General features: G+C 34.0%; 1 protein-coding gene across 2 annotated transcripts; it reads right to left on the bottom strand.

Annotated features, from left to right (window-relative positions):
• Positions 1–27: 27 nt before the first annotated feature.
• LOC146735494 (uncharacterized) lies at positions 28–13,925 on the bottom strand. Of its 2 annotated transcripts, none has more exons than XM_085506110.1 (3): positions 13,909–13,925; positions 1,996–2,107; positions 28–837 (listed from the first exon to the last, which is right to left on the bottom strand). In XM_085506110.1, exons 2-3 carry the CDS (start codon positions 2,063–2,065, stop codon positions 599–601), a joined length of 309 nt encoding a protein of 102 aa, XP_085362236.1. In that variant the 5' UTR covers positions 2,066–2,107; positions 13,909–13,925; the 3' UTR covers positions 28–598. The 2 variants fall into 2 exon arrangements, with proteins under 2 accessions (XP_085362236.1, XP_085362235.1); XM_085506109.1 differs by lacking the exon at positions 13,909–13,925 and adding an exon at positions 7,879–7,945.
• Positions 13,926–16,655: the final 2,730 nt, after the last annotated feature.

Below are 16,655 nucleotides of genomic sequence, written 5' to 3'. Positions count from 1 at the left end.
ATGTAAACAAAAACATTACAACTCGAATTAGCACATGCGTTTGATATTATTATTTCCTTAGAACATAGTAAAATATATTGTGTAGTGTCAGAAGCAGTCAATTATCATGGCAGAAGTTTGCATTGTATTCTTTTCCTGGGATGATTGGGCTAAATAGAATAGAAATGTTTAACCATGTATTTTTTTCAGATTAATAATATAAGTAAAATCGAAAAATAATCTCGAAACGCGATCTTAAAATCAACTTAAAATTTGATTTTAATTTGTCATCGATCAAATAGAAAGGCGGTTTAAAAACTTCAATAGTCAATACTGATTTCCGAAGTGATGGATTTTTACCAAAACTAAATAATTGTTCTATTTATATACATGTAATTATTTACGAGCACACATAACGAACTCCTGCCAAAATGAACATCATTTGGTCTACCCGTTCATCAATGTTATGAATTAAAAAATCATTAAAGATAATTCATTTTATTGAATAAAAATTCAATTTTGCAAAACTAAATTCCGTAAATACCATTTCAGCAATTGGCAACTATATTGGTTTATGCTTTCTAACTGTACTATGAATATCTTTATTAAAATTCAGTTTTTACTTGCTGGCTGGCACCGCCATACCACATTTTGATTCAACTATTTTAACTAAATCATCTCGATTTGCTTTCTGAAGTAAGTAGATTAGTGTAAATGGGTTGTTGCTTGTTAGATGTTCTTTTTCGATCAACTTCTCAAACAAGTCAAATGGTCTGCCATTTTCTTTTAGGGTTTCTCTTGCTATCTTTTGAATAGGCGGATTCAATGCACCAGTCATGTCAACCATTGTTTTGAGATCTGTTAAAACAAATAAGTACATATATTATGAACACATGTAATACTGTAAAGTTAATAAAATAGTTAATTTGAACACTTAGCTTATGTCACGTTGCTAAATAAATCAAAATAGTAAAGTATAGATGAATCCGTGTGTCGAGTCATGTAGCAAATTTGACATACGGCTGATCACTTTGACTCAAGTGTCTGTAATTAGTCATGTCACCAGTAGTTTAACTGCAAAAATATGTCTGTCTCTCTAACGTCTGTATCATTCTACAACCAGCTTACAATTGTAGTGTATATTCATCAATATGATACAATATATGCCAACACGTAAAGGGTTTCCTTAATGTGACACGTTTAACTCAAAATTATGGGTCAAATAACATAGTCAGGTTTTCACTTTGAGCAAGTTAAGCTTTTGTGTACACAGTATTAGATGCAAAAGTTATTTACGACAAACGGGAATTTTCAATACAGAAGCAAAATATTTATTCATTAAATTTATCTCATGACGTTGAAAAATATGGAGATCGGATATATAATCTATTGGTACTTGTACAGTTCTTACTAAAACTTAAATATCTGATTTATCTGCCATTGTAAATGAAATCACGATAACAATAAGTGTTTTCTAATGTATTTCTTTATATTAATAATATATGTAAAATCAAAAATATAATCTCGAAGTGCCATCTTAAAATAAACTTAAAATTTTATTTTAATTTGCAATCGGTCAAATAGAAAGGCGGTTTAAAGATATTTAATACTTATTACTAATTTCCGAAGTGATGGATTGTTACCACAAAAAAATAATTATTCTATTTGCATACATGTAATTATTTATGAGCACAAAAAAACGAACTCCTGCCAAAATGAACATAAATTGGTCTACCCGTTCATCAATAAAATGCACTAAAACAAAATTAATTCATTGCAGATAATTAAATTTATTGAATAAAAGTTAAATTATACAAAACTAAATTCCGTAAATATCTTTTCAGCTATAATCAATTATATTGATTTATGCTTTCTAACTGTATTATGGATATATTTACGAAGCGTGAAATACCTGCTTATATGTAAATTAACAACTTTTTGGCGGAGAATATTAAGATAGAACTACCTTTTTTCTATAGTATTATAAAAATGATTATGAAATATGTGTTCACTTACCATCTTTACCAATATCGCCTGCCAACGTGTTTAAAAAATCCTTGAAGGGGTCACAAGGTGAAGTTGCCATTGTCTGTTTTTGTCACTTAAAAATGATGTATGTTATGACTATCTAAGAATACAAAATAAAAAGGAGAAAAATGAAATAAATTTTTTATATTGCATTTAAATATGTACAGGTTAAGATTAGTTGAACTAATTTGGGAATGTTTAAATTCCGTTTATATTGTACGCACTGGTTTTGCTTCACGCGAAAAATAAAATAAAATACGATCATGTAACAGTACAAATATGCCTTGAAACATGTATGCTGGTCTGTGATAGCAGCTAGCACTTAAGGGCGTATTATCCCCTACCAAATAGCAAGGGTAATTTAAAACATTAAAATCACAATACAATCAATATAAAACAATTACGCATTGCTGCAAGTGTATGCCAAGATAACCCACTGAGAGTTTCCTGTGCGTGTGCTAAATTAGCTGAAAAATTGGTGTTCGTTTATATCGGTGTTTATCAACAGGACAAGGCGTACTACTGTTCCACAATAATTCGTACATGCCACATTTACAGTAGAATGCGAAGTGTGTTATCCTGGATTTTACATAGTGCATCCTCTACCGTCCATATAATCTCAAATTCAGGCAACTGGTTCATGATACAGGAACACTCGTTTTCTGTTTCATGCCTTGACTTGATACTGTGAATAACAAATTCCAGAGGATCACTCGAGTCTTTGTTTGCCTCTTATTACGACGGCTTGTTTGAATTGCAGCCTTAGCCAAATATGCAAAAACGAAAAATAGACCTTGTGCCTGGGTAAAAATAAAATATTTTGAACGATAGGGTGGTGAATAGTTGGCATCAATTTATATTGGAAAGGCACAACGGGAAATGCGTCACCGTATATCCCCATCATTTGGAATGACTGTGGCTGAGGCTTCATAGCAATTCTTGTAGTTAGGTTTAGGATTTTAGGACAGACTAAGCAGGTTGAGAACTTTTCAAATTAAATAGTGGCAAATTCGTCAGAAAAGTTCAGTAAAGTTATGATGTAAATGTGGTTGATTAAACTTCCCATGTTGGTGGTATCTTTTCATTCGTTGGGCATAGAATGGTGAATAATATTGGTACTGAGTTGAAGAATACGCTCACGCTCAGAATGGTTTTTAATTTTATGACATATCATCGGCCTTCAACTAGTTTTATTCGTTTCTGTGAATAAATCACATACTTATATGGTTATCCCCTCATCAATAGAGTGGCTGAGCGCAAAAGGTTCATTTTCTATGGGAATTAGGGTTATTAAAATGTAGCTCATTGCGAATATCATTTGTGTTACTAATATTGAATTTATGCATTTTTTTATTTTAAAAGACTATCACTAACAGTACAAAAAACTCTTTGAAACCCTGTAAGCTGGTCGGTGACACCGATTCCTACTTAAGGTATCAAATCCCTTGCCCCATATCAAAAGAAAATCAAAACAAAACGTGTGTGTGTGCAGATAACCCGCTTTGCTCTTGTGTGTTATCTAAACTTGTCTGTACCATTGTCTAAGTGCGCGTCAGTAAATACAATATTTACCATGAAAAGAAAACTAATTGTTTTCTTGACTCCGGCAAGCAAGTTTCATTTCATCGTAAAAATGTACCTTCCAGCGTATTCATCGCAAAAAATGAAATGCGTTATCCTGAATGTGAAACAAGGAATTCTCCAATTTCTACGTACTGTTAAACTTAGGCAGCGATTTATAACAGTACTCGTGACTATTTATGACCCGTTTTAAGCCTTGACTTAAAAAGTTTGATTGAAAAATTCCAGAAGGTCACGGCAACCTTTGTTCTGCCGCTTGTTACTGGAGTGAATCACAACTTTAGCCATGCAGAAGCAAAACAAAAACTGCCTAAAATAAACTGTTTTGACTGATAGGTACAATGATTATGAACCACCAAACGACTCGACGCTAACGGACCTTGAAACACTGGACACGTTATGCACAATTTAGCCAATCGTAACTCTCGTAATAAGCGATGTACAATGTGTCAAAGATCAACAACTATGACATATCCCTCTTAACGGAGAAGAGGGGTACTCATATCGTTCAACAAACAGTGTATGTAATTAAATTATTTTAACTTTGACATAACAGTCTAACAAATCGAAACGGCGGTAATCAAACTGTAACTTTGCATCTCTCTTCTCATGTCTTAGGTGGATATTTAACAATTTCCTCATTGTCTCGAATTCACTAATATATTGAATATTCACTAGAAACTCCGAATTTAAATTTCAGCAAATCATTAGCAAGTGGACTACATTTATGATTGACTATGGTTTGCAATGCTAGGTCACTTCGTCTGGCATTAGTGAACGTTAACATACCAAGCATCGTTTCGAATAACACCACAACTAATTATGGTTTCAGGTGACAAAAATAGCTAACAGTGACGAAATAATGCAACCCTATACATTTAGTTTTTGCATTATGAAGCAATTTAATTGAAATGGTAAAAGTTACCCTTCCACAATTGAACTAAAATATCGCTATTTTCAAATACTCACCAACGTACAATAAAATATACGATCTTATTGTTCGTCCACTTATGTAATGTAATAGAAAAGCTACTAACAATTCCCTTAAGAACACGGCCAGGTAGAAACGACTCGACGCCAACGGGTCTGGAAACAAAGTTCACGATATCTACAGTTCAGCCAATCGTAACGTTTGTAATAAGTGACGTACATTTAGTTAATTTAGTTATCAATAACTAAAACATATTCCTCGTAATGCAGAAAAGGGGGACTCATATCGTAGAATAAACAGTGCATGTAACTAATTTTTTTCAACTTTCCCGTAACAGTCTGTAAAATTGAAACGGTGGTAATACTTCAACATTTGCGCACATTCTTGAATTTTGAAGGCTTCTACTAAACTAATATATTAGCTGATATATTTGTATTATGCAATAAATTTGTCTTAAAATTTCGCACATCTTTATTTGAATCATTTTGTTTGCACTAAATTAAATTGCAATTTGATAGAATGATGACCGTTTAGCCCTGTCTTGTAGTTCCAAACATGAATATGGCATCTGTAGCAATAATGCACCATATGTCATCACTAGTCCTTGCTATTTGCACTTAAACAACTCGAGAATAACAACACTGATATTCAATGACCGTAACTGTCGCCTGGCGGAAAAACATTATTTAAAAAATAATACAACTCTTTCAGGTCACTTTTTTATTATAGAAGAAGTGAACAGTAAACACCACATCGTATTCTTGTGTTGTATTCCCACTTAATTCAATAGTATTGAATTACATGTACAATCACGACTGGTTATATACTATTATCATGTCTTATGTAGTGGCAAATTATAAAAATAAATCGCGCACTATGAAAAAAGTTATGCGTGTGTTGACGCTTTAAATTGTACATTGAATACGTTCGATGAGAACAAAAGAGATAATAGCGAAAACTGGACTTTCTCGTTGTTTGGCAACTTATGGATAGAAACAACTCTATGACAACGTAGTGCTGAATAGTTATCACATTGAACGTTGAACAATGTAAATACTAGTAGTCAATACAAAATTGAAGCATATTTTCTGATTGTCACGCCATATAAGACAAACCTTGCCAATAGTGACGGAAACATGATCTAGCCATTGAATGTAGAGCACTATAACAACCATATGAACCAAATAACTTTATATGGTTCAATTCACTCTTCCGCAATTTAAATAAAATGTCTCTAAAATACTCACCATTATCACGAAAATTAGATTTCCTATTTATGTACTAAAAATGCTTTAAAAAATGCTCGGTAAAAACGACTCGACCTAATGACAATTACCACGTTATCTACAAATGTAGTCGATTAAATCTAAACGTCTGTAAAATTGCATAAAGATACCGCGGAAAGACAGATTTGGCCATTTCAAGAAAAAATAAAAATATTCAGATACGACGCCACAAACAAAAATTACTGAAGTATTGTTACACTACACGTTATGCTATGTTATATGTCAGTACAAAGTTGAAGCAACAGCCATTTTATATAATGCCAGTCTGGGTTAAAATATAATCAATTAAATTGTCTGTAGTCCAATATAACAATCATATGAACTTCTCCACAATTTAAATTAAATGTCTTGATTCTGAAATACTCACCACTATCGCGAAAAATAGACTTCCTACTTAAGTCATGTAAAAAAAATACTAAATATTCCCTCAGAAAACAAAATGCTGGGTAGAAACGATTTGACGCCAACGGACCTGGACACAATAACCACTTTATCTACAAATTAGCCAATCGTAACCCTCATGATAGATGACGTAAAATTGTGTTCACGGTGATTTGTTTAAACAACAATCATGACAAATTCTGCGAACAGAGAGGAGGTGTATTTCGCCGAATATGTTCCTTATATCATGAAACAAACAGTGTATGAACACAAATTAGTTTAGTACTATCATGGCAGTCTGAGGAAGACTAGTCGATTAAATCGAGCGGATGGTAAAATTGTATAAACATAAGATAAGACACCACAAACACAAATTCTACTAAAGAATTGTCACACTAAACTTTAGTTATATGTTAGTACAAAGTTGAAGCAACAACCATTTTCTGATTTTAACGCCACGTAAGATAAACAATGTCATTAATGACGGACCCTTGATCAAAACATTTTGTGTAGTGCACTATAACAACTGTATGAATGTATCGGCAATTTAAATTAAGTATCTCGATTTCCAAATACACGCGAAAATAAGACTTCTTAGTTAGGTCTTTTAAAATATGCTAAAAAGTTATTCATTAAACAATAGGCTAGGTAGTATTGGCTTGATGCAAACGAACATGGAGACAATGACCACGTTATCTACAAATTAGTTTATCGTAACCCTCGTAATAGGTGACGTACAACTGTGTCCATGGTCATTTGTTTGAATAACAACCATGACGAATTCTGCCAACAGAGAGAGGGTGTAATTCGCACAATATGTTCCTTATATTATGAAACAAACAGAGCATGAACATAAATTAGTTTACTACTATCATGGCAGTCTGGATAAGAATATAGCCGATTAAATCGAAAGGATGGTAAAATTGTATAAACATAAGGTAAGACACCACAAACAGAAATTGAACTAAAGAATTATCACACTAAACTTTAATTATATGTCAGTACAAAGTTGAAGCAACAACCATTCTCTGATTTTTACGCCACGTAAGATAAACAGTGCCATTAATGATGACAACAACCGTATGAAATTATCCGTAATTTAAATTAGATGTCTCTATTCTGAAATACTCACCACACTCGCGAAAACTAGACTTCCTACTTAAGTTCTGTAAACAAAATTCAATTTTTTTTCAGCAAACAAAATGCTGGGTAGAAATGACTCGACGCCAACGGACCAGTACACAATGACCACGTTATCTACAAATTAGCCAATCGTAAACCTCGTAATAGGTGACGTACAATTGTGTCTAAGGTGATTTGTTTAAACAACAACCATGACGAATTCTGCGAACAGAGAGGGGTGCAATTCGCTGAATATGTTCCTTATATCATGATACAAACAGTGTATGAATATAAATTAGTTTACTACTATCATGGCAGTATGGGTAAAAATATAGTCGATTAAATCGAAAGTATGGTAAAATTGTATAAACATACGATAAAACACCACAAACAAATATTCTACTAAAAAACTATAACACTAAACTTTAGTTATATGTCAGTAAGAAGTTGAGGCAACAGCCATTTTCTGATATTCACGCCACATAAGATAAACAGTGCCATTGGAAACGATAAAAACCATATGAACTTCTCCGCAATTTAAATTAAATGTCTCTATTCTGAAATACTCACCACTCCCGCGAAAACAAGACTTCCTACTTAAGTTCTGTAACAAAAATGCTCGACGCCAACGGACCAGTACACAATGACTACGTTGTCTACAAATTAGCCAATCGTAACCCTCGTTATGGGTGACGTACAATTGTGTCCATGGTGATTTGTTTAAACAACAACCATGACGAATTCTGCGAACAGAGAGGGGGTGCAATTCTCCGAATATGTTGCTTATATAATGAAACAAACAGTGTATGAATATAAATTAGTTTACTACTATTATGGCAGTATAGGTAAAATATAGTCGATTAAATCGAAAGAATGGTAAAATTGTATAAACATAAGATAAGACACCACAAACAAAACTTGCACTAAAGAATTATCACACTAAACTTTAGTTATTTGTCAGTACAAAATTGAAGCAACAGCCATTTTCTGATTTTCACGCCACGTAAGATAAACAGTGCCATTAATGATGACAACAACCGTATGAAATTATCCGTAATTTAAATTAGATGTCTCTATTCTGAAATTCTCACCACACTCGCGAAAACTAGACTTCCTACTTAAGTTCTGTAAACAAAATTATAATTTTTTTTTCAGCAAACAAAATGCTGGGTAGAAATGAATCGACGCCAACGGACCAGTACACAATGACCACGTTATCTACAAATTAGCCTATCGTAAACCTCGTAATAGGTGACGTACAACTGTGTATAAGGTGATTTGTTTAAACAACAACCATGACGAATTATGCGAACAGAGAGGGGTGCAATTCGCTGAATATGTTCCTTATATCATGAAACAAACAGTGTATGAATATAAATTAGTTTACTACTATCATGGCAGTATGGGTAAGAATATAGTCGATTAAATCGAAAGTATGGTAAAATTGTATAAACATACGATAAAACACCACAAACAAATATTCTACCAAAGAACTATAACACTTAACTTTAGTTATATGTCAGTAAGAAGTTGAGGCAACAGCCATTGTCTGATATTCACGCCACATAAGATAAACAGTGCCATTGGAAACGATAAAAACCATATGAACTTCTCCGCAATTTAAATTAAATGTCTCTATTCTGAAATACTCACCACTCCCGCGAAAACAAGACTTCCTACTTAAGTTCTGTAACAAAAATGCTCGACGCCAAAGGACCAGTACACAATGACTACGTTATCTACAAATTAGCCAATCGTAACCCTCGTTATAGGTGACGTACAATTGTGTCCATGGTGATTTGTTTAAACAACAACCATGACGAATTCTGCGAACAGAGAGGGGGTGCAGTTCTCCGAATATGTTGCTTATATCATGAAACAAACAGTGTATGAAGATAAATTAGTTTACTACTATTATGGCAGTATAAGTAAAATATAGTCGATTAAATCGAAAGAATGGTAAAATTGTATAAACATAAGATAAGACACCACAAACAAAACTTGCACTAAAGAATTATCACACTAAACGTTAGTTATTTGTCAGTACAAAATTGAAGCAACAGCCATTTTCTGATTTTCACGCCACGTAAGATAAACAGTGTCATTAATGACGAAAACAACCGTATGAAATCATCTGCAATTTAAATGTCTCTAATCTGAAATACTCACCACTTTCGCGAAAACTAGGCAAAAAATGCTTAAAATTTTCTCAGCAAACAAAATGCTGGGTAGAAACAACTTGACGCCAACGAACCAGGACACAATGACCACGTTATCTACAGATTAGCCAATCGTAACCCTCATAATAGGTGACATAAAATTGTGTCCATGGTGATTTGTTTTAACAACAACATCTATGACAAATTCTGCGAACAGAGAGGAGGTGTAATTCTCCTAATATGTTCCTTATATCATGGAACAAACAGTGTATGAATTTGAATTAATTTACTACAATCATGGCAGTCAGGGTAAAAATGTAGTCGATTAAATCGAAAGGATTGTGAAAATGTATAAATGGTACTGTGGAAAGACAGATATGGCCAATTCAAGTAAATACAAATATTCAGATGAGACACCACAAACAAAAATTGCACTAAAGTATTGTCATACTATACTATGTTATATGTCAGTACAAAGTTGAAGCAATAGCCATTTTCTGATTTTTACGCCACGTAATACAACAGTGTTATTAATGACGGTTCCTTGATCAAATTGACTTAAATTAACTAAAACTAAGACTTTTTTAGGTCTTTGAAAAAAATGCTAAACATTTTCCTATAAAACAAAAAGCTGGGTAGAAACAGCTTGACGCCAACGGACATGGAGACAGTGACCAAGTGTACTGCAAATCAGCCTATAGTAACTCTCGAAAAAAAAGTAACGTACAATGTGTCAAAGCTATTTTTTCAACAACAAATATGACACTCTCCATAAAAAATGTGCTCATATTGTAGAACAAAGAGTGCATGTATTTAAACTATCTTTTGACATAGCAGTCTAGAAAATTGGAACGGCGGTAATCAAACTCTAACTTCTAATCCCTCTCCTCATGTGAATATGTAAAAATGCCCTCATAGTCTCGTATTCAGAAGGCATCTACAAACTAGCCAATCATAACCTTCGTAATAGGTGACGTTACAATTGGGTCCATGGTGATTTGTTTTAACAACACTAAATAATGGTCACGCTAATCTTTCGTCTATGTTATATGTCAGTACGAAGTTGAAACAACATCCAATTTATGATTGTCACGCCACGTAAGATAAACAGTGTCATTAGTAAAGGACCTTGATCAGAAAATTGTCTCTAATGCAATATAACAACCATATTAACTTCTCCGCAATTAAAATTAAGTGTCTCCATTCTCAAATACTGACCACTATTGCGAAAACTAGATTTCCTCGTTATGTCTTGTACAAAATGCCAAAATATCTCGCAGGAAACAAAATACTGGGTAGAAACGACTCGATGCAAACGAACTCGAATATAAGGACCACATTTTCTACAAATCAGCTAACCGTAAACCTCGTAATAAGTGATATACAATTTTGTCCATTTCGATTTGTTACCAACAACTATGACAAATTCTACGTAACAAAGAAGAGGTGTAATTCTCCAAATATGTTACGTATATCGTGAACAAAAATTGTATCAATATAAATTTGTTTACGTCTATGAAGGCAGTCTGGGAAAGCATGTAGTCAATTGAATCGAAACAACGGTAAAATGGCACGAACTCTGCTGCGGAAAGACAGATTTGTGCAATTCAAGAAAAAAAAATATTCAGATGTGACACCGCAAACAAAAAGTTCACTAAAGTATTTTCACAATAAACTTAGTCAATGTTTTATGTCAGTACAAAATTAAAGCATCAACTGCAAATATATATGCCAGTTTGCGTGAGAATGTAGTCGATTAAATCGAAACGACGATGAAATCGCATTAACGGTGCTGCAGAAAGACAGATTTGGCCAATTCAAGAAAAATATTCAGATAAGACACCGTAAATAAAAAATGCACTAAAGAATTGTGACACTAAACTTTAGACTATGTTATGTCAGAACAAAGTTGAAGCAACATCCAATTTAGGATTGTCACGCCACGTAAGATAAACAGTGCCATTAGTAAAGGACCTTGATCAGACCATTGTCTCTAATGCACTATAATGCTGGGTAAAAACGACTCGATGACAACGAACGTGGAGACAATGACCACATTATCTACAAATCAGCCAATCGTAACTCTCGTAGTAGGTGACGAACAATTGAGTCCATGGTGATTTATTTAACCATAACTATGACAAATCCTCCGTAACAAAAAGAGGTGAATATATTCCTTATATCGTGGAGCAAACGGTGTCTGAATATAAATTACTTTACTACTAACATGGCGGTCTGGGTAAGAAAATATTCAATTAAATTGAAACGACGGTAGAATTGCATAAATGGTACTGCGGAAAAACAGATTTGTGCAATTCAAGAAAAATTAACATATTGTGATAAGACACCGCAAACAAGAAGTTCACTAAAGTATTGTCACGATAAACTTTAGTCTATGTTTTATGTCAGTACAAAATTAAAGTAACAGCTGCAATTTTATATCATGCCAGTCTGGGTGAGAATGTAGTGGAGAAAATTTAAACGACTGTGAAATTGCATTACGGGTGTTGCCGAAAAACAAAGACACATTTGGCCAATTCAAAAAAAAAATATTCAGATAAGACACCACAAACAAAAAATGCACTAACGAATTGTCACACTAAACTTTAGTCTATGTTATATGTCAGGAAAAAGTTAAAGCAACACCCAATTTATGATTGTTACGCCACGTAAGATAAACAGTGCCGTTAGTGACGAACCCTCGATCAACCATTGTCTCTAGTCCACTTTAACAACATATGAACTCAACCGCAATTTAAATTAACTGCCTCGCTCCTCAAATACTCACTACTGTCGCGAAAACCGGACCTCATAATTATGTCTTGTAAGAATGCTGAACATATTCTTAGAAAACAAAATGCTGGGTTAAAACGGCTCAACACCGAGGGACCTAGAGACAATGACAACGTTATTTACAAATCAGCCAATCGTTACTCTCGTAATGGGTGACGTACAATTGTGCCCATGGTGATTTTTAACAACAACTATGATACACTGTACGTAAAAAAGAAGAGGTGTAATTCTCCCAATATGTTACTTATATCATGGACAAAAAAGTGTATGAATATAATTTAGTTTAATATTATCATGCCAGTCAGGTTGAGAATATACTCGATTAATTTGAAGCGAGGGAAAAAATGCGTGAAGTATGCTGCAGTAAGCAGAGAGACAGATTTTGCCAATTCAAGAAAAACATACAGATGAGACACCGCAAATAAAAAATGCGCAAACGAATTGTCACACTAAACTTTAGTCTATATTATATGTCAGTACAATTTTGAAGCAACAGTCATTTTCTAACTTTCACGCCACGTAAACTGAACAGTGTCATTATTGGCGGAGCCTTGATCACGCCGTTTTCTGTAGCCAATTATAACAACCATATGAACATCTCCGCAATTTAAATTAAGTGTCTCGATTCCAAAATACTCACCGCTCTTGCGAAAAACTAGACTATCTACTTGGTTCTTGTAAACAAATGCTACAAATTCTGTTTGAAAACAAGAAGCTGGGAAGAAACTACTAGACGCCAACGGACCTAGAGAAAATGACAACCTTATCTACAAATTAGCCAATTGTAAACCTCGTGATAGGTGACGTACAATTGTGTCCATGGTGATTTGTTTTAACAACACTAAAGAATTGTCACGCTGAACTACGCTCTATGTTATATGTCAGTACAAAGTTGAAGCAACATCAAATTTATGATTGTCACGCCACGTAAGATAAACAGTGCCATTAGTGACGAACGTTGATCAGACCATAGTCTCTAATGCACTATAATAACCACATTAACTTCTCCGCAATTCAAATTAAGTTTCTCGATTCACAAATACTAACCACTTTTGCGAAAACTAGATTTCCTCGTTATTAAAAAATGCCAAAAGATCTCGCAGAAAACAAAATGCCGGGTAGAAACGACTCGATGCAAAAGAACGTGAAGACAAGGACCACGCTATCTACAAATCAGCTAACCGTAAACCTCGTAATAGGTGACATACAATTTTATCCATTTCGATTTTTTAACAACAACTATAACAAATTCTCCGTAACAAAAAAGAGGTGTAATTCTCCAAATATGTTACGTATATCGTGAACAAAAAGTGTATGAATATAATTTTGTTTACTCCTATCAAGGCAGTCTGGAAAAGAATGTAGTCAATTAAATCGAAACGTAGGTAAAATTTCATAAAGGTAACCGCGGAAAAGACAAATTTGGCCAATTCAGGAAAAATATTCAATAAAACGCCATAAACAAAATTTTCACTAATGAATTGTAATGCTAAACGTTATGCTATGTTAAATGTCTGTACAAAGTTGAAGCAACAACCATTTTCAGATTTTCACGCCTTGTTAGATAAACAGTGCCATTAATGATGATAACAACCGAATGAAACTCTCCGCAATTTTAAATTAAATGTCTCGTATCTGAAATACTCACCACTCTCGCGTAAACAAGATCCTACTTAAGTCGTGTAAAAGAAATGCTACAAATTCTCTCAGAAAACAAAATGCTGGGTAGAAACGACTCGATGCCAACGAACCTCGACACAATGACCACGTTATCTACAAATTAGCCAATCGTAATCCTCGTAATAGGTGACGTACAATTGTGTCCATGGTGATATGTTTAAACAACAACAATGAAGAATTCTGCAAGTAATATGTCAGTACAAAGTTGAAGCAAGAGCCATTCTCTGATTTTCACGCCACGTAAGATAAACAAGGTCATTAATGACGGACCCTTGATCAAAACATTTTGTGTAGTGCACTATAACAACAGTTTGAACTTATCGGCAATTTAAATTAAGTGTCTCGATTTCCCAATACACGCGAAAACAAAGACTTCTCTGTTAGGTCTTTTAAAAGATGCTACAAAAGTTATTCATAAAACAATAGGCTAGGTAGTATTGGCTTGATGCAAACGAACATGGAGACAATGACCACGTTATCAACAAATTAGCTTATCGTAACCCTCGTAATAGGTGACGTACAACTGTGTCCATGGTCATTTGTTTGAATAACAACCATGACGAACTCTGCCAACAGAGAGAGGGTGTAATTCGCACAATATGTTCCTTATATTATGAAACAAACAGAGCATGAACATAAATTAGTTTACTACCATCATGGCAGTCTGGATAAGAATATAGCCGATTAAATCCAAAGGATGGTAAAATTGTATAAACATAAGGTAAGACACCGCAAACAGAAATTGAACTAAAGAATTATCACACTAAACTTTAATTATATGTCAGTACAAAGTTGAAGCAACAGCCATTCTCTGATTTTTACGCCACGTAAGATAAACAGTGCCATTAATGATGACAACAACCGTATGAAATTATCCGTAATTTAAATTAGATGTCTCTATTCTGAAATACTCACCACTCTCGCGAAAACTAGACTTCCTACTTAAGTTCTGTAAACAAAATTCTAATTTTTTTTCAGCAAACAAAATGCTGGGTAGAAACAACTCGACGCCAACGAACCAGGACACAATGACCACGTTATCTACAGATTAGCCAATCGTAACCCTCATAATAGGTGACGTACAACTGTGTCCATGGTCATTTGTTTGAATAACAACCATGACGAACTCTGCCAACAGAGAGAGGGTGTAATTCGCACAATATGTTCCTTATATTATGAAACAAACAGAGCATGAACATAAATTAGTTTACTACCATCATGGCAGTCTGGATAAGAATATAGCCGATTAAATCCAAAGGATGGTAAAATTGTATAAACATAAGGTAAGACACCACAAACAGAAATTGAACTAAAGAATTATCACACTAAACTTTAGTTATATGTCAGTAAGAAGTTGAGGCAACAGCCATTTTCTGATATTCACGTCACATAAGATAAACAGTGCCATTGGAAATGATAAAAACCATATGAACTTCTCCGCAATTTAAATTAAATGTCTCTATTCTGAAATACTCACCACTCCCGCGAAAACAAGACTTCCTACTTAAGTTCTGTAACAAAAATTCTCGACGCCAACGGACCAGTACACAATGACTACGTTATCTACAAATTAGCCAATCGTAATCCTCGTAATAGGTGACGTACAATTGTGTCCATGGTGATTTGTTTAAACAACAACCATGACGAATTCTGCGAACAGAGAGGGGGTGCAATTCTCCGAATATGTTGCTTATATCATGAAACAAACAGTGTATGAATATAAATTACTTTACTACTATTATTGCAGTATAGGTAAAATAAAGTCGATTAAATCGAAAGAATGGTAAAATTGTATAAACATAAGTTAAGACACCACAAACAAAACTTGCACTAAAGAATTATCACACTAAACTTTACTTATTTGTCAGTACAAAATTGAAGCAACAGCCATTTTCTGATTTTCACGCCATGTAAGATAAACAGTGTCATTAATGCCGATAACAGCCGTATGAAATCTTCTGCAATTTAAATGTCTCTAATCTGAAATACTCACCACTTTCGCGAAAACTAGGCAAAAAATGCTTAAAATTTTCTCAGCAAACATAATGCTGGGTAGAAACAACTCGACGCCAACGAACCAGGACACAATGACCACGTTATCTACAGATTAGCCAATCGTAACCCTCATAATAGGTGACATAACATTGTGTCCATGGTGATTTGTTTTAACAACAACATCTATGACAAATTCTGCGAACAGAGAGGAGGTGTAATTCTCCTAATATGTTCCTTATATCATGGAACAAACAGTGTATGAATTTGAATTAATTTACTACAATCATGGCAGTCAGGGTAAAAATGTAGTCGATTAAATCGAAAGGATTGTGAAAATGTATAAATGGTACTGCGGAAAGACAGATTTGGCCAATTCAAGAAAATATTCAGATGAGACACCACAAACAAAAATTGCACTAAAGTATTGTCACACTATACTATGTTATATGTCAGTACAAAGTTGAAGCAATAGCCATTTTCTGATTTTCACGCCACGTAATAAAACAGTGTTATTAATGACGGTCCCTTGATCAAATTGACTTAAATTAACTAAAACTAAGACTTTTTTAGGTCTTTGAAAAAAATGCTAAACATTTTCCTATAAAACAAAAAGCTGGGTAGAAACAGCTTGACGCCAACGGACATGGAGACAGTGACCAAGTGTACTGCAAATCAGCCTATAGTAACTCTCGCAAAAAAAGTAACGTACAATGTGTCAAA

This window comes from Saccoglossus kowalevskii, chromosome 12 (genome assembly GCF_978046115.1).
Source record: "Saccoglossus kowalevskii chromosome 12, keSacKowa6.1, whole genome shotgun sequence".
Lineage (NCBI taxonomy): Eukaryota > Metazoa > Hemichordata > Enteropneusta > Harrimaniidae > Saccoglossus > Saccoglossus kowalevskii.
Note: the sequence above shows the minus strand (reverse complement) of the source record. Positions and strands in the feature narration are given on the sequence as shown.